The sequence below is a fragment of the Triticum dicoccoides genome, chromosome 1A, assembly GCF_002162155.2.
Source record: "Triticum dicoccoides isolate Atlit2015 ecotype Zavitan chromosome 1A, WEW_v2.0, whole genome shotgun sequence".
In the NCBI taxonomy this organism is placed as follows: domain Eukaryota; kingdom Viridiplantae; phylum Streptophyta; class Magnoliopsida; order Poales; family Poaceae; genus Triticum; species Triticum dicoccoides.
In genome coordinates, this window is record NC_041380.1 from 16,751,152 (window position 1) to 16,770,452 (window position 19,301).

The window sequence follows — 19,301 nt, forward strand, 5'->3', positions numbered from 1 at the left end:
TAGACATTTGTCCGCAACCTCTGTACCATCTGCCAACTTTTTGTAGTAAATGTTCGCCAACCCTCCAGAGCCTATTCTTCTCTCCAATCCATTCATGGCCATTTCAATTTCGGATAGCGTATATCTCGCAAGGACTGCTTGGAAATCGATCAAGCCAAGTTCTTCTTCTTCAGGTGCTGCAATAAAAGGAGGGTGGTTCAACGAGCTAAATCAACTGCAAAATATTATTGCAGTTTCTTTTTTCGCAGGAAGTTGAAAAATATTGGTAGTTGGACCAAAACACATAGCTACAATGCACACTATACGCTTCTGTAGTTAGAAGACATGCACCGTATGGAGGTGGAAGGTTCTTCTTGCGTCGGAAGTAGTAGCAACATCCAATTGCAGTGATTATTAGCAGAACAGCTCTGGACACAATACATGCAACAATATTTTTCTGCGTCCACATCGTGTGCAAGGTCCCTATTATCGGCCTCGTTATCTGCCATCAAAGGATTCCCCTTGCAGATAATACCTTGTGGACAAGTTGTTAGTTATGAGGGGGACAAAGAAGGAGGAGACGAGGAGGATAAAGCTACCAGGAATGTACCTTTATTTGCAGACTTTGACAGAAGATACTAATTTGGATTCCTAAAAAATAGACAAATTAATTGTCTGCCAGCAATGTTGGAGCTTTCCTACACACACACACACACACTAGAAGGGGGGCTATCGCCCCCCCCCCCACACACACACACACACTAGAAATCGATCATGTATACACTTAATTTCTAGGCCTAACTATCATGTTGGATTTCATTAACTACCATGTTGGGTTACTTCACATCTAAGTCTAGAACCATACCATCAAACTTACTATGAGATTGGTGCAACAACGCTAGTTTATTTTCTAATTTTTTTTAGATCCAAAGTTTATTTTCTAATGAGTTGTTGCTTGCTGTTGTCCGCTGCTTTTGGTTTATCAATCGTGTGTGTTGAGTTGTCTTTCTTGTGCCAGGCCCAATAGCGAAAACAATTTTTTTGTCTATTTCATTTTTTCTTTTTATTTTTTGTATTTCACTTTCTTTTTTCCCCTTTTCCCATTTCCTTTTTTCCTTTTTCCCGTTTCTTTTGTAATTCCTTTTCTACTAGTCCTTTTCTTTCTATTTTTTTATTTTTCAGAATTTCAAAATTTGTCTGAAATTTCAAGAAATATTTGAAAATTCAATAAATTTTTATTTTAAAAAAATGTTCATAAGTTCAAAAAATGTTCCTGTTTCAAATTTTATTCACAAATTCAAAATAGCAATTCTTGATCATTAAAAAATGTTCACCTTTCAAAATGTGTTCATAAGCTCATAAAATGTTCCTATTTCCAAACTTTGTTCACAAATTCAATAAATGTCCACAATGTTTGCTTCTTTTTAAAAAATTAGAGTTTTAAATTTTGTTCACAGATGGAAAAAACGTTCCATTGTGTCCAAAATGTTCATGGTTTCAAAAGATGTTCCTATTTTCAAACATTTGTTCATAAATTAAAAAAATCCCTTTTTTGATTTGTTCAAAAATTCAAAAATTGTTTCTATTTGTCAAAAAATATCGAATTGAAAAAATGTTCCCGTTTTTCAAATTTTGTTCACAAATTCATACGTTCTTTCCGTTTCGAAATTGGGCCATGTTAACTTGAGAAACTGGCCCAGGCCCGCAAACCTCAAATCCCTGTGAAGCCCACATTCACATGCGGGCCCACAACCGTCGAAGCGATAAGGAGAGTGACAGCCGCTCAGCCCGCCGGCACACCCGACCAACTCTCGCTCACTCGCCGGAGGGAAACAGAGCAAAGATGACCACGGCGGCGGCGGCGACGACGATGCGTCTGTCTTCCCCGTTCAAGGCCCCGCCTCTCCGTCCTCCCTGCCACCGCGTCGTCCCGTCGAGGCGGGGCCCCGGGCGGGCCGGGCTGGCCGTCTCGGCGGCCGCCGGCGGGTCGCCCCCCACCGTGCTCGTCACCGGCGCCGGAGGACGAACAGGTAGATGCTACACATCCCGCTATCTTTTCCCCCTTCGCGTACTTTCGCCACACATTACTGCACGGTGCCACCGTCTCTTGGTGTTCCAGTGGGATACAGTTCAGTTCGTATTTGTGGGAGAATTTGCCGGCGGAGGCGGCGGTTTCTTGGAATCAAGATGCTTCACAACCTACTGAACCTCCCATTAATTCACAAATTACACTCCCGTTTGCGTACTGTAATCCGGCGTGCGCCTCTGACCTCTGCGCTGTGGCGACCCAGGCCAAATTGTGTACAAGAAGCTGAAGGAGAAGGCAGACCAGTTTGTGGCCAGAGGGCTGGTCAGGACGCCGGACAGCAAATCTAAGATCGATGGGGGCGACGACGTGTTCATCGGAGACATTAGGGATCCTGGGAGCATTGCGCCGGCGATCGACGGCATTGACGCGCTCATCATCCTCACCAGTGGGGTCCCGAAGATGAAGCCAGGGTTTGATCCTAGCAAAGGGGGTCGGCCCGAGTTTTACTTCGAGGAAGGGTCTGATCCTGAGCAGGTGACTGACTGACGAAACCACCTGTCAATGACAGTACTCATATTAGCAATATATGACAACTGGTGCATTTCTTTAGAGCTAATAATGCTTTTTGTTTGTTTTTCCCTTGTTTAAGGTGGATTGGATAGGCCAAAAGAACCAAATCGACGCTGGTAAATCTTCACCTTTGTCTTGTTCTGTTAGAGCATTATACAATGTTTAGTGTGTTTATTGAAATGATTGGTCCGTCGACCTTTTACTTGTCTGCTCTCTTGGTTTTTTCATCTTCTTTAATTATCCATGCAGCCAAGAGCATTGGTGTAAAGCAGATAGTTTTGGTTGGATCCATGGGTGGAACAGATCTCAACCATCCATTAAACAAGCTTGGGAATGGGAATATACTGGTATATAGCTTGTTTGACAATATTTTTATATGTTCTTTCCTATACTTTTGTGTGCATGAATATATCATGTATCATTTTAGGAATTAGAATGATCAATTGCTCTTCTAATTTGCAGGTGTGGAAACGGAAGGCAGAACAGTACCTAGCGGACTCTGGTGTACCATATACAATTATAAGGTTATAACACAAACTCATTCGTTGGTGCTATTTGCGGGATGAGACTTATTCTTGCATGTTCCGCAAAGATTTCTTTTGTCACATTTAATTTATGTAATAGACTGCCAGTCACTTTTTTCTCTCCATAGATGGTCAATCATAAAAGTAATTCTATATATCTGTGATGAAGGAAGAAAACAACAAAACAACAGAAGTGCATGATGGAGTATGAAGCACCACAAAGAAAATTAATTTAGTATAAGAAATCAAAAATTTCAATTTCTTTCATAGGGACATTAATTGTTGGAGTATTTTCCACCAACAATCGTGTTGATAAAATACCTTTTCCACATCCCATCTCTTTCCAGGGCTGGAGGACTACAAGACAAAGATGGTGGTGTGCGTGAGTTGATTGTTGGAAAGGATGACGAGATCTTGAAGACGGAAACAAAAACTATTGCCAGGGCAGATGTTGCAGAAGTTTGCATACAGGTACCTTTATAGAACAAAACACATGTTTCTGTACATAAACTACTGCTCAATCTTTTTTTCATCATCTGCCATATATATTTGTTGCATCTATCTATGCCTTACTGGCTAGTGGTCGCTACCACTGATCCATCTGTGCCTTTCCTGTGTAGGCCTTGCTATTTGAGGAAGCAAAGTTCAAGGCATTTGATCTGGCTTCAAAACCTGAAGGTGAAGGAACACCGACGACAGATTTTAAGTCTGTTTTTGCACAAATTGCTACTCGCTTCTAAGAAGACAAGATCATTCTGGCCAATGAAATGGGGACAGTTTTTTAATTAGGCGATATGGAATTTGTACCGGGTCAGGTTAGTGTTCTGTTTATTAATTAAGAAAATGCAACATTTTATTTTATGCACTATTACTCAATAGTGATTTGTTTGTTTATGTCTTTTCTTTGTGGTGCACAACATGTTTATAGCCGTTCTGTTACCTGGTTGATCGGTCTTAATATGGATGTGCGGCCTTACTATTTGCAGTTAGTTTATTTTGTTAAATAAAGGTAGGAAGTGCTTGTCCTTCAGGGGTCATGTTGCCATGATGTTCTGGGGTCTACATGATTTAGTTTCAAGTTAATTCATTTGCTAGTCTATACAAAGAGTTATCCATATTGCGTATGTATAGTCCTACCAATTAGTTGGTAAGTATAATTTGAATTGTAAATTTGTTAGGAATATAAAATGCCCAAGCTTGTTCTGTAGCAAAAGTAAAAGTGACATGTCATCTCCTTCCAGATTGTCTCTGATGTTCTGCCAACAGAAGAAATATTCTGCTCTACTTAGAGCCATTCTGTAAAAATTACACAGCTATCTAAGCTCCTCACAACATTACCAGATTTAACAATATAACCAACTCGAATCTCATTTCCAAGATTTTTATGCATTGTTCACTTGCAAATTTATTTTTTCACGTTCTTATTTGCACGTTCTATTTAAAACATGATATTTCTGTGCCGTTGATGTTAAGACTCTGTAGTATGTTAACTGAGAAGCTCTGGTGCATGAAACATCACATAACTTAGTAGCTAGAATTTACACGGGTGAACATCACTTCACGGGTTTCTGAGAGAATTAAGGATTGTTTGGTATGATATGTCTTGCACTTATCGAGCTGCGCAGCTGACCTATATTACCTAATATGTGCATACTAGTTCATTTGATTGGATTTTGGATTCGTTTATAGAAACCTTGTCTTGATTAAGTACAATTACCGTCTTCAAACCAGAAATGGCATTTTCTCTGACCTTCCATGTCGCTTATTTTGAGAGGTAGGCAGTGCAATAATCTCCTTCACAGTATTTCCACTAATCTCTTGTCTAGTATGACCAATAAACTGATCAAAACAATAACCAAGTACACATAGTTAATATTCGTTAAAAAGAAACCCGGATTCATTTATAGAGCAACTTTCTAGAACAGTTTGTTCAGAAATTGAAAAGAACACAAAAGTAAAGTACAATTTTACAGTCGCCTTATATTTATTTCCTACATATGTCATGTATGTTGCACAGCTGAACCAAATCAAAACATGTTGAGTATCAACATTAGAATCCCCATCCCATCTCTTTCCAAGATACGTAGTTCCCAATGCTCATCTGATGAAAGAATATCTTACAGTGTTCAGCTTTAGATACATGGTGCTGAGAATCATGCAAGTAGATACCGAGGCGGGAAGTTGCCCACGCATGTTCGCACACTTGAAAAACCGCTTGGATCATACTGATCATCGTATATTTCATTAGGTTTCCATTTAGATATAGCATAAAGTACTCTCCCTTTCCATCCTTGTAGCAGCCAACCGCGATCTTCAACAGCAAAGAATTCCTCATGATAAAGTGAGTTCTTCATGTGAACTATTTTCTTTAAGATGGCTGGATCGACAGGAAGCTGCTCGAACCCAGCCTTGAGGAACCTTGCTTGCCACTGCCTGTAACTTTCTGGCCTCTCAGTCCTTTCTGCATCCTCACATGCTATGATGTTAAGTGCATCCCGCCTAAATAGGATCCTCTCAATCATCTTTCTTGCTTCATTATCCCGTGGAACATTTGCATCAAGTATGTCAAACATTGAAGAGTAATGGAGCATAACCTCTTTGAATCGTTGTATGAAGAAGGGAGAACTGTGAAACCCATTCACGTTGCCAGAAATAAAAACCTTTGGGTTCATCCGCCTCATAGTTTTCAGCAGCTCATTCCTTGCGCCATTTATGGCTTCGGTTTCATGACCAAGATTCTTCATCCGGAATATGCAGTTGATTATGAGAACTTCATCCTCGGCAATGTTAAGATCCTCAATTTTAATGGTCTCCCATCTTGAAGCGGCAATGCCCTGATACTGAAATGGTACCTTGAACATGTTTGCATAATCAGCCAACCGCTTACCTGTCTCCTCGATCATTTCGCAGGGGCGCAAACTTTGCTGGGGAGTGTCTATACCTGTGATCCGAAGCTTAGGGGCTCCCTCTTCTTGCTGTGCAAACCTCTGAATCATTAATGGCCACTGAAAGCCAAAGCCGATGCCGAAATCGACGATGTGAACCCTTGGTTGCCTTTGTGAGACATCAAAAATAGTTTGGTTGGCAAAGTAGTATGACGCCCTTTTGAAAGGGCAAGCTGCAAGAAAAAGGCTGTAAGCCTCTAACCAATCTGTGGTATTTGTTGGCCTCTCCATGAGGTTGTGATAAATCTGACTCCCGCTCCCAGCCAAGCGTGCCTCGAGGCCGTCCACCAAATAAAATGCCAGCCTCTGAGTACAATCACCATCTGCAGAAGAGTGTTGTCTTATCTTCAATATCAGTTCACTGGCCAATAGCTGGTGGTCTTCTGCCACAGCCTGTGCACAATGGATGAGGAGAGTCCTGAGATCAACCAACTCTTTCCTTGGCCGCTTCCTAGCCCATAGCTTCTGATGGGCACGTCCTTTGCTCCGGCCTTTCAGCAAGTTATTGTCTCCTTTCCCTGCCATCCTTTCCCGCAGTCTTCTTATTTGGTCGGAACGACCATAGCATAGCAGAACTCGGTCGAAATTTTCATTTCGAATTATTGCACAAGTGGTGATGGCATGATGTTTATTGCTCCTTCCTTCCAAGATATCCCAGTCCCTTTGGTCTGCCACCTCAAAGGTCGTGTTTTCGCTCCTCTCTCCTACTTTTGCATTTGCAGTCAGTTTGGAAATAGAAAGTATGCCATTCTCTAAATATATCACCAGCTTATCAATACTTGAAGCAAATATCTTTTCCTCCTTGACACCTCTCTGACAATGCAAGGCAGGGAAGCCAGATCCGGAAGTCCATCCAACACTTATCAATGGCTGGTTTGGTAGAAAAACACTCCTATTGCAGATATATGGACTCATCGGGGTTGTTAAGGGCTGTACCAAGCTGTAACTTGAACAGTCATTACTGAAGCTAGTGCTCCCGAGCCTCTTGTAACAGCTGATCGCACTCTTATCAGGGTTGTCTTTTTCGTTGTTGCTATGCAGTGGTGGCCAGTTAGTAGCCGGCGCGTATACCTGTCGAAGAATGTCACGGAACGGCTTCTCAGCAACCTGGAGAGCAGCCTCCTCTTGGCATATGTCAACCCCCTCGTCAATGTCTTCCATCAGCATCTGACTTATGCAGTGAAGAGCATAGTTTGATGTAATCCGGCAGTGCTCAGGGCTACCCTCTGCAGCAATCTGAACTTGGTTTTGTCCAAGGCTGGTTACTCCACCATATGTACTTGCTTGGTTGGCTGGGGAAAGAACTGTGGAGTGTGGACCACTCAGCTGGTAGTTGTACACAGTGAATTGCTGCTGAGAAGTGGAATCACTGTCGTATCGTTGGTCGGTTGCTGCAATGGTGTCCAGATTGTCACGGAGAGGTTCAATCGCCATTGTGGAAAGTCTGATTTCCACCTCCCGCAGTATGAGATATATGGTTCTTCTTTGTCCCACAGCAAATAAATCAGCTTGTTTCCTGGAACAAGAAAAATGGGAACTGGAAGCTAAATTATGTGAGACCAATTTCGGTTCACCTTGCTCGTGTGCTACAATCTAGAATGCCCGTTAAATGGAATTCTGATCAGCGAGCTCTTTTTTTCTTCATTTCCTTCACCTTCTGCTTCTTCCTTTTTTATTCGAGATTCAGCTTATGATTGTTTTTGGCACGCCATTACCGATTGAAAAAAAATGAAGGCTTGCAGACACGAGAATAACTATTTTAGCCGGTTAAACATATTACTAATGTAGTAATGTTTAAGCATCAATAACAGAAACAGCACACCTAAAACGATTTTGAATCTATGACACGCCTAATACCACTGCTCAGGCTCCTCATCTGAGCAAGTAGCAAACGTAGGGAAGCACACACCTTGGTTATTGAGCAGCAGTAGCAGCAGATCCAGTGCTTTGACAGAAGAGTAGTGAGGATGTGGGCTATGAAGGAAGAGTAGTGAGGCTGTGGTGTTGATGTAAACTAATTTTTTTTGTTGCTCTTCTTGTTGCTTTGTTCCCAATGTCAGACATGGTGATTATGACAGAGAATGAGTCCAGATTACAGCAGTTGTCCTGTCGATTAGTTCTAGGCCTGGCTGCGCATCGGATGTATAAAAAAGTGTTCATTAGGAACGCGTGCATGGGTTTCAACATTATTAAGGTTCCTAATTGAATTGTTAAAAAAGGAGATTCACTGTTCAAAGAAAATTTTCTTTCTTTTCCATTTGATAGTTGATATATGTAATGGCCTTGCTCGATTTTTTCAAGGATAGTTTGTTGTACTTTATCTCTTTAAAATAATCTGATTTATTTCGTGATTATCTTAGTTCAAAATTGAATTGTCAGTGCCTAGCTATTCTGATGAGATTTGCACTTATGTTCTGCCGTATCTGAAGTATTTGTACCAAATGTTTAATTAGTGTAACTGCCTGTGAATTTTATTTACAACATCCACAGCAGTGTTAGTTGTCATGTCATGAAAATGCACGTCTGGATTCAATCTATACTACTAGAAGAACATGTAAAAAACTACTAGAAAAAGAAAGTAAAACAACATCTGTTAAAAATCGACATAATTGAAAAGAAAAGGAGGCCCTGTTCAAAGAAACTTGTATTATTGTTTTTCATTTGATAGTTGACATATATAATGGTTGACTTTTTGGAGGGTAGTTTGTTGTACCAAGTTTGTTCTTGGTTTTCGCCTAGGCCTAGCCAGTGCGACCTTGTATTGATGTCTCACTACTAAGATCCATGTAACACTGACCGGCAAAAATGTGTCATCACAGATGAGTTTCTAGCCGGTCAGTGCCTCGGGGTCAGTGATGACTACCTCATCAGTGATGGGCCAGTTGGCCCGAATGTGATGAGATTATCACAGACTGGCCGACCTGGCATTAATGACTATGTAGAGAAGGTCGGAACGGATGCTTTCACTGACGAGCCACTATGTAGGACCAGTCAGTGGTAGTGAAATAACACAGATGGGCTGGCCTGACAGTGTTGATAGCTTGTGGAGACCGTTGTGCACCACAGTACTGACATGTTTTAACATAGAGGCAGGTCAGTGATGACCGAGCATCACTACTGGATAATGCAGCCCAGCCGCAGTCCCGGACAGTGCAGCCCCAGTTTTCTCGAGCAGTTTGTTCAGAAATTAAATAGAGCGACAGAGGCAAAGTATTGCACAGTTGCCTTTTGCTACATATGGTCGTGTAGTTCCGCAGTTGAACCAAATCAACACATGTTGAATATCAACATTTCAATCACCATCCCACCTTCTTCCAAAGTGGTACTTCCCAATGCTCATCTGACGAAAGAATATCTTACGGTATTCAGCAATTTAGACCCATTGCGTTGAGAATGATGCAAGTAACTACGGAGGCGGTAAGTTGCCTACTGATGTTTGTGCACTTGAAAAACTGTTCAAATCTTACGGATTATCATACGTTTCATTAGGTTTCCATTTGGATATAGCCTTTCCATCCTTGTATCAGCCAACCGCGATCTTCAACAGCAAAGAATTCCTCGTGATAAAGTGAGTTCTTCATGTGTACTCTTTTCAAGAAGGCTGGAGCCGCAGGAAGCTGCTGGAACCCAGCCTTGAAGAACCTTGCTTGCCACTGCCTGTAACTTTCTGGCCTCTCAGTTCTGTCTGCGCCCTCAACATGCTATGATGTTAAGTGCATCCCCCCAAATAGGATCCTCTCAATCATCTTTCTTGCTTCATTATCCCGTGGAACATTAGCATCAAGCATATCAAGCATTGAAGAGTAATGGAACATAGCCTCTTTGAAGCATTGTATGAAGAAGGGAGAACTATGCAACATTCACGGTGCCAGCAATAAAAACCTTTGGGTTCATCCTCCTCATAGTTTTCATTACCTCATCTCTTGCGCTATTTATGCCTTCGGTTTCATGACCAAGATTCTTCATCCGGAATATGCAGTTGATTATGAGAACTTCATCCTCGGCAATGCCCTGATACTGAAAAGGTAAATTGAACATGTTTGCATAGTCAGCCAACCGCTTCCCTGTCTCCTTGATCATTTCACAGGGGCGGAAACCTGGTTGGCGGACTTCTATGCCTGTGATCCGAAGCTTAGGGGCTCCTCCTTCTTGCCGTGCAAACCTCTGAATCATTGATGGCCACTGAAAGCCGAAGCTGATGCCAAAATCGACGATGTGCACCTTTGGTCGCCTTTGTGAGACATCAAGAATAGTTTGGTTGGCAAAATTGTATGACACCCTTTTGAAAGGGCAAGTTGCAAGAAAAAGGCTGTAAGCCTCTAACCAATCTGTGGTAAACCTGACTCCCGATCCCAGGCAAGCTTTCCTCGAGGCCATCCACCAAGTAAAATGCCAGTCTCTGATTACAATCACCATCTGCTGAGGAGTGTTGTCTTATCTTCTTGAGGAGTTCACTGGCAAACAGGTGGTTGTCTTCTGCCACAGCTTCTGCAGAATGGATGAGGAGAGCCCTGAGATCAACCTACTCTTTCCTCTGTTGCTTTCTAGCCCATAGCTTCTGACGCCCTTTGCTCCGGCCTTTCGGTGAGTTCTTGTTTCCTTGCCCCGCGATCCTTTCTCGCAGTCTTGTTATCCTGTCGGAACTCTTCCAACCATAGCATAGCAGAACTCGGTCGAAATTTTCATTTCGAATTATTGCCCAAGTGGTGATGACATGATGTTTATTGCTCCTTCCTTGAAAGATACCCCAGCCCCTTTGGTCTGCCGCCTCAAAGATTGCGTTTTCACTCATCTCTCCTACTTTTGCTTTTGTAGTCAGTTGGGAAATCAAGGCAATGAAGCCAGATTCGGAAGTCCATCCAAAACTTATCAACGGATGATTTGGTAAAAGACTCCTTGCAGGCATATGGACTCAACGGGGTTGCCAAGGGCTGTAACACGTTGTGACTGGAATGGTCATTACTGAAGCGAGTGCTCCAGAGCCTCTTGTAATGGCTGGTCCCACTCTTATCAGCGGCGAGTCAGTGGCCGGCGTGTATACCTCCCCAAGAATGTCATGGAATGGCTTCTCAGCATCCTGCAGAGCAGCCTCCCCTTGGCATATGTCGACCCTCTCGTCGACGTCTTCCATCAGCATCTGGCTTATGTAGTGAAGAGCATCGTTTGATCTGATCTGGCGGTGCTCAGGGCTACACCCTGCGCTAATCTGAAATTGGTTTTGTCCAAGGCTGCTGTTGACTCTGCACAACCCAGGGCTAGTGACTCCACCGAGCAGATATGTGCTTGCTTGCTTTGCTGGGGAAAGAACTGTAGTGTGGACCACTCAGGTCGTAGTTGTACACGGTGAGTTGCTGCTGGGAAGAGGAATCACTATCATTTGGTTGGTCGATTGCTGTGACGTCGTCCAGATTGTCACGGAGAGGTTCAATCGCCATTCTGGAAAGTCTGCTTTCCACCTCAATATATGAGATAAATGATTCTTCTTTGTCCCACAGCAAATGAATCAGCTTGTTTCCTGGAAGAAGAAAAAAAGGGGAAATTGAAGCTAAATTATGTGAGATGAATTTCGGTTCACCTTGCTCATGTGCTACAATCTAGAATATCTGTAAAACGGAATTCTGTTCAGTGAGCTATTTTTTCTCTCACCTTCTGCCTCTTCCTTTTTTATTGGAGATTCAGCTTATGATTGTTTTTGGCACGCCGTTACCGATGAAAAATAAAAATAAAATTCTGTAGGTTTGCAGACACGAGAATGACCATTTTAGCCGGTTAAACCTGTCGTAGTGTTTAAGCATCAATAACAGAAACATCACACCTAAAGCGATTTTGAATCTACGATGCACCTAATACCGCTGCTCATTTTTATTCGCAGGAGGCTCCTCATCTGATCAAGTAGCAAAAGTAGGGAAGCATGCACCTTGTTATTGAGCAGAAGAAGCAGCAGATCGTTGTGCTTTGAGAGAAGAGTTCTGAGGATTTGGGCTATGAAAGAAGAGTAGTGAGACTGGTGTTGATGTAAACTATTTTTTTTTTCTTGTTGCTTTGTTCCCAACGTCGGACATGGTAATTGTGACAGAGAATGAGTCCAGATTACCGCAGTTATCCAGGCGATTAGTTCTAGGCTAGACGTATAAAAAATTGTTTATTAGGAACGCTTGCCTGGGTTTCAACATTAATACGGTTCCTAATTGAATTGATAAAAAAATCTGAGGTAATAAAAAAAAGGAGATGCACTATTCAAAGAATTCTTCTTTCTTTTCCACTTGATAGTTGATATATATATAATGGTATTGATTGAATTTTTCAAGGATAGTTTATTGTACTTTATCTCATTAAAATAATCTGATCTAATTTTTTCGTGATTTGAATTGTTGGTGCCTAGCTAGTCTCATGAGATTTGCACTTGTGTTGTATTAATTGTTTAAGGAGTGTTAATTATCAGGTCAAGAAATGCACATCCACATTCAACCTATAGTGCTACTAGAAGAACAGGTCAAAAAAAAGTAGACAAAGAAAATAAAATATAAGCTATTAAAAACTCCGATGTAATTGAAAGAAAAGGAGGCACTGTTCAAAGAAACTTGTATTTTTTTTCAGTTGATAGTTGATATATACAATGGTTGAATTTTTGGAGGGAAGTTTGTTGTCCTTTATCTCGTTAAACCATAAGATATTTTTAGTAATAATTTTCACTGCGTTTGAGAGGTATAGTGGTATCATATTTGCTTCATAGTATAAAGCTTTTAAATTAAGACTTAAGTCTGATCAGATGAATAAATTAGAGCAAGCAAGGAAGATAAATCCTGCTCAAATTCAAAGGTTTTTGTGATTCTCGCAAGGAACATCTTTAGCTTACATATCACATGAAAACTAAGTGTTAGATGGGCGGATAAACATGTTTCGAAAGCAAGAGATCAAAATATAAGTTGCATTTTTTTTCTGAAAAGAAAAGGGAGACCCCTTACTGCTTGCCCAGTTGAAATAAAAATGACTTAGGACATGAAGTTGTGAATTGTCCACTAATGAATTAAGTAGTAAGGTGTGGAAGCCTTGATGATCATCCTAACGGTGGAGATGTGCTATTATATGTCATAGTCTTTTTATCTCTGCTCATTTCGTTAACCGATGATGGACTCATACTTCTATGAATATCTGCACCTCATAAATCTCAGCTGACCTTGTGTTTCACAAGCTGCGGTGCTTGCTTGGGGATGAGCAAGACTTAGGCTTGGGAGTTGATGATTCCAAAATGTATGATGATTTTGATGGTTATTTTGTGCCTACACTATAGGCTTTGTGGAATTTCACCGCGTTCACGCACTGCTTTTTGTCGGTTTTTCCTAGGATACGTCTTTTGAAATAAATGAAGCATTATATAAGGAATCCCAAAAATTATGGTGGAATCACGTCAATCAATGTGATTATTATCTACCATAAAAAGAATAAAACAATTGGAGGCACTTGGATCCCACGAAGCTCAAACAAAGTGCAAGACAGCCAATCATATGAGTGCACATGGTCATATGGTGCGGCGCCGCCTCCCCATGTCGATTGCTTCTACCCCGTGCAATCGGATCGGGGATAGGAGACATATGCACAATTGAACACATCCAGAAGGCAGAAACCCCGCCTCCGGAAAGCATCCGGAGGGGGGAATTGGCAAGGAGGAGATCGTCATCTTCACCACCACATGCAAGGGAACGACGACATCATCATCATCACCATCATCCATCTTCATCTCATTGTGATACCGAAACCCTAATGGATCATCGCCTGTATTACTCGTTCATATCATTCATGTTTATCATCATTGCTTAGGAGATGGAACGTCAATAAGGATTTGAGTTCCTCTGTTGAATGCTTTGTTTATGCCCTGTTTGTTTGGGCTTATGCTTCAGCTTTTGCAGATTTTTCACTTTCGCCTAAAAGCCAAAAGGCTCCTAAATAGAAGCTTTTGGCTTCTATTTTTAGCTTATACCATCATATAACAATATTGATTCATAAGCCAAAACCCCATATTTATGAGCCTTTTAGGGTTTTAAGCCTAAGTGGAAAAGCTGCAAAAACAGAAGCATAAGCCCAAACAAATAGGGCTTTAATAAACTTCGTGAATGTTGTGAAGGGACCCCACCCAGCATTGTCGTTGCAAGGTCATGAAGTGTATCACAGTCGTTGTAAATATTAGGAAGTGAAGGTAATTAGAGGTGACGGTAAAAGCATTCACCCCTAAATTTTAATTACAATTGATAGGGGAATTATGGAGAATCCTTAGTGAGTCCGCGTCCACGGGGAAACCCTTAATTGCCGTAGTTGTAACATGTAGGGGAAGACTATGGTGGTGGCGTGCGTGGCATGAAGTCTACCTAGAGTAGAACGCGTTCTCTGCCCGGCTATGTTCAGCATAATCGTCAAGAGTGGCTTAAGTATTCAAAGAATATGTTGTTTCGTAGGTCACGTTAGAAACATACCAATAGGAATTCCAGACTCCCTGAGAATGCTCTACTCCTCTGTCAGTTCCACTTGTTACTCATGCTACTGTTTTTATTCTGTTTATGTTATTTACTTTTAGTCCATACTTCATTCAAACCCATTATTTATTTCCGCCCTCATTTTGCTTTGAGTCTACAATTACTTGCAGGCATAAGTTCATAAGTCACTACAAGAGACAACACCTAATTCATGTGCTTCCTGTAAGATCGATACTCTTACTGTTGGGGAACGTTGCATGGAAAACAAAAAAAATTCTACGCATACACAAGATCTATCCATGGAGATGCATAGCTACGAGAGGGGAGAGTGTGTCTATGTACCCTAGTAGACCATAAGCGGAAGCGTTTATTAACGCGGTTGATGTAGTCGAACTTCTTCGCGATCCAATCAATCAAGTACCGAATGTACGACACCTCCGCGTTCAGCTCGATGACGTCCTCACCTTCTTGATCCAGCAAGACGGGCGGAGTAGTAGATGAGTTCCGGTAGCACGACGACGTGGTGACGGTGGTGGTGATGCTATATCTCTGCAGGGCTTCGCCTAAGCACTCCGAAAATATGACCGAGGGATGAAACTGTGGAGAGGGACGCCGCACACGGCTAAGAGATTGTCGTGGTCTATGTGTGGCACCCGCTCCCACATATATATATAGGTGGGGGAGAGGGGAGGCAGCCAGGAGGCGTCCCCAAGGAGGTTGAATCCTCATTGGGCTCCTGCCCTAGCCTCCTTCCTTATTTGTGCACTGGAGGAAGGCAGGGGGAGGTGCCCCTCCCCCCTTTCCTTTCTTTCATGAGGAGGGAAATGGCAGGAGGGGCCAACCCTCCCCCTTTCCTTCCCCTAGGGCCGGCAGCCAGGGAGAGGGGCGCACCAGCCCCTTGTGGGCTGGTGTGTTCCCCCTTTGGCCCATTAAGCCTCCCGGGGCTTCCCGGAACCCCTTCCGGTGATCCGATAACTAACCGGTACCTCCCGAAACACTTCCGGTGTTCAAATAGCATCGTCCTATATATCAATCTTTACCTCCGGACCATTCTGGAGCTCGTCATCGTGTCCGTGATCTCATTCGGGACTCCGAACAACATTCGGTCACCAAATCACATAACTCGTATAATACTATATCGTCAACGAACGTTAAGCGTGCGGACCCTACGAGTTCGAGAACTATGTAGACATGACCGAGACACATCTCCGGTCAATAACCAATAGCGGAATGTGGATGCCCATATTGGTTCCTACATATTCTACGAAGATCTTTACCGGTCGAACCTTATGACAACATACGTAATTCCCTTTGTCTATTGGTATGTTACTTGTCTGAGATTCGATCGTGGTATCTTCATACCTAGTTCAATATCGTTACCGACAAGTCTCTTTACTCGTTCCGCAATATATCATCTCGTAACTAACTCCTTAGTCACTTTGCTTGCAAGCTTCTTATGATGTGTATTACCGAGAGGGCCTAGAGATACCTCTCCGATACTCAGAGTGACAAATTCTAATCTCGATCCATGCAAACTCAATAGACACCTTCGAAGATACATTTAGAGCATCTTTATGATCAGTCAGTTACATTGTGACGTTTGATAGCACACAAGGTATTCCTCCGGTATCCGGGAGTTGCATGATCTCATAGTCGAAGGGATATGTATTTGACATTAAGAAAGCAATAGCAATAAACTGAACGATCATATGCTAAGCTAACGGATGGGTCTTGTCCATCACATCACTCTCCTAATGATGTGATCCCGTTATCAAATGACACCACATGTCTATGGTTAGGAAACCTTAATCATCTTTGAGCAACGAGCTAGTCTAGTAGAGGCTTACTAGGGACACGGTATTTGTTTATGTATCCACACATGTATCTAAGTTTCCGATTAATAAAATTCTAGCATGAATAATAAACTTTTATCATGAAGAAGGAAATATAATAATAACAACTTTATTATTGCGTCTAGAGCGTATTTCCATCACTACTAAACCTTGTGCACTTATAGGCCATCAGACAACTCGGTCCAGACGTATGAGGGCGTTTTGTGGGTCAACATTGGAGATGCCCTAAGGTATTGGAGAAGGTTTGCAATCAATATCCAAATCATGTCATTGAACCTTAAATTCCATTTTCGATGGGATGGAAATGGAGGTACCACCATCTTCACTAACTACCTAGTTTGTGCTTGGTTTTCACCTAGGCCGTGCCAATGCAACCTTGTATGTATTGACATGTTCACCCAATATATGGAACTCACATCTTTGTCATCTGATTTCATTTAGGGGTCATTCACAAAAAATGATTTCATTTTGTTAGAAACTTAGGTAGTTCTCAGTTATGTTTAATCTAGATTAGCATCAGCATACGATAACTAACATGGAAAATCACATACGGGATACTAGGAACATCTAGCATACAGGCAATTGGTCCAGAGGCACATGTCAACGGAGAGAGATTCGGAACATAAGAAATCAACTTTGATGCAACAACATCATCAACCATGGTGGCGAAGATGAGGCGGTCGTCCGTTGTAGAGGAAGTAGACGGGTTGTCGTGGATGTAACTAAATTTGAGCGAGCAGTCGCGTCTAGATGCTCCCCGAAAACCTTATCACCCCTCACGTGGTGCAGTTTTCTTTCAAAGGTCTGTTGGGATGGGGTCGTCGGAGAAGCAACTTAGCACAAGGAACACAACTAAAGAGATACATCTGACACATGATGAAAGAATTATCTAGGAGTAGAAAACGGGTACACCAATAAATTTAGTTCCCCCAAAAAGGTGCATAACATTAGCTCAAACTCAACTCGTGTGTGTTGCGTGGCATGAAGCAAGTGAGAGTGCGCATTGTTGCTCTCTTTTCTCATGCTACAAGAGTAGTATATAAGGTCCACTTTTATAAATTAAAGAAAAGGTCCACTTTTTATATTGCTGTTACTTTTTCTCAACTAGCATAAACGTACTAAAATTACACATTTGCTATGCAATTGGAATGATCCGTTGAGATTTTAATTTTTTTACTAAGCTAAGGCACAAGATTTAGTGGGTGAGACCCATAAAATCTACACATTTTTTTGAAACAAGATAAAATCTACACATTTAAGACACTTCTTTTGTTGAACAGTAAGAACATTTGCATTTGTTTACACGAGGACTTTTATTTTTTGTTTTTCGCACCGGGAGGGTCTATTTGGGAGCAACTATCTCAAGGGTACCCCTTGAAAGGGTCCTGTGGATGTCACTTTTGCCAGTGCTCCACTGTGCCAGATGGTGTGACCCTGCGCTGCCATGTGTCACACACTAGATGCTTCTCTCACGAAATGGTTTTTTGGAGTATTTCTTAGCTTTTTTGGTTTTTATGGGTTTTAGTTCCTCTTTTTGGGTTTTCCCTTTATTTGTGGGAGCTTTACCCTTGCAAAAGTACAAATTAGTTTTTTTTAGGAGGAGGAAGTACAAATTAGTTTGCTTTTTTTAACGGCATACATACGAAGTCACCATAGGCATCTCGTCGTCGACGGCAACATCTCATTTCACTAAATGCGCATCGTCAGAAATCCTGAAAATACGAGCACCGGGACTTCAACCCTGGTGTGCTGAGAATACCACAGTCCCTTTTTAACCATCCAACCATAGGTTGATTCACACAAATTAGTTTGCTTGGAAGCACAAAACAACGGGTTCTAGAGTGATTAGATGGGCCTAACGTGACACAGCCTAGGGCCCAGGCCCAGTAAAACACGACTTCCAGAAAAAAAAACTTAAGCAAATACGTAAACGCTCTCCGAAGGCGGAGAAACGCCCCTCCTCTCCTCTGCGACGTCTTCTCCATGGCCGCCAAGAGAAAGCCCGGCAGGTCGCCGGCGGCGGCGGCGAATGCGAACTCGTAAGCAAAGGATGACGACGCGGAGGGCCTATTCTCCGCCCAACACTCTGCGCCCGCCTCCAACTAAGGTCCTTCCCCCCTCTCCCTCTCTGATTCCCCGTGTCTCTGCGCCCACCTCCAAGGTCCCTCCCTCTCTCCGATTCCCCGTATCTATGTGGCCCTAGTGATTTATCTCACGTCTTTTTTGAGAAAAATCTGTACATATGGTTTCCAAAGTTCCAATCTGGATGGTCCCGTCAAAAAAGAAAAATTCCAATCTGGATGGTTAAAATGACGCTCACAGTTAAAATTTTAGAAGTTTGACCCAAGACATGTCCAAAACTCCACTTGTTTGTGATATGGAGAGAGTAATATGTGAACATCAGTGCATTCTATTGGATTCGTTGATAGTAACCTTGTTTATATTACTCCCTCCGTCCCAGAATAACCAGAGTCAACTTTATACTAACTTTGTACCAACATTTGGGACGGAGGGGGTATTTTTTTTGCGACTGAACCTTGTTTATATTAATAATTACGTACAATTGCTTCAAATCAGAAATGAGAATCCTCTGATCTTCCATATCGCCAGTTTTGAGAGATGGGCAGTGCAATAATCTAGTACTTTACAGCAAATCCAGTGTCTAGGTATGGTATTTCCACTAATCTCATCTCTTGTGGACCCAATACAGTTTATTCATCAGAAATTAAAAAGGACAGACGCAAAGTATTTTGCAGTTGCCTTTTTGCTTGTTTCCTACACACGGTCGTCAAGTTGTGCAGTTCGACCAATCAAAAGTTATGAACTTTCAAATCCCCATCACATCTGCTTCCAAGATAGTTCCTGATGCTCACTTCACAAAAGAATGTCTTGCAGTAAAAGGCAGTTGGTGCACTTGAAAAACAGTTTGAATC

General features: G+C 42.1%; 2 protein-coding genes across 2 annotated transcripts; one reads left to right on the forward strand and one right to left on the reverse strand.

The window, feature by feature from the left end:
- The first annotated feature begins 1,717 nt into the window (after nt 1-1,717).
- On the forward strand, nt 1,718-12,292 carry LOC119350016 (uncharacterized protein At5g02240-like). Its single transcript, XM_037618065.1, has 8 exons — nt 1,718-2,009; nt 2,271-2,542; nt 2,658-2,694; nt 2,828-2,925; nt 3,041-3,102; nt 3,450-3,573; nt 3,723-3,917; nt 11,920-12,292. Exons 1-7 carry the CDS (start codon nt 1,718-1,720, stop codon nt 3,840-3,842), a joined length of 1,005 nt encoding a protein of 334 aa, XP_037473962.1. The 3' UTR covers nt 3,843-3,917; nt 11,920-12,292.
- LOC119359370 (scarecrow-like protein 34) lies at nt 5,229-9,021 on the reverse strand. The gene has a single exon (XM_037625593.1). It carries the CDS (start codon nt 7,479-7,481, stop codon nt 5,256-5,258), a length of 2,226 nt encoding a protein of 741 aa, XP_037481490.1. The 5' UTR covers nt 7,482-9,021; the 3' UTR covers nt 5,229-5,255.
- Nucleotides 12,293-19,301: the final 7,009 nt, after the last annotated feature.

Excerpts from the sequence above, each read along its gene's own strand:
- LOC119359370 (XM_037625593.1), bottom strand. The coding sequence starts at position 7,481 with ATGGCGATTGAACCTCTCCGTGACAATCTGGACACCATTGCAGCAACC.
- LOC119350016 (XM_037618065.1), top strand. The coding sequence starts at position 1,718 with ATGCGGGCCCACAACCGTCGAAGCGATAAGGAGAGTGACAGCCGCTCA. Across the intron at positions 2,543-2,657 it reads AAGGGTCTGATCCTGAGCAG|GTGGATTGGATAGGCCAAAA; the intron begins GTGACTGACTGA and ends CCCTTGTTTAAG. Across the intron at positions 2,695-2,827 it reads AAAGAACCAAATCGACGCTG|CCAAGAGCATTGGTGTAAAG; the intron begins GTAAATCTTCAC and ends TTATCCATGCAG.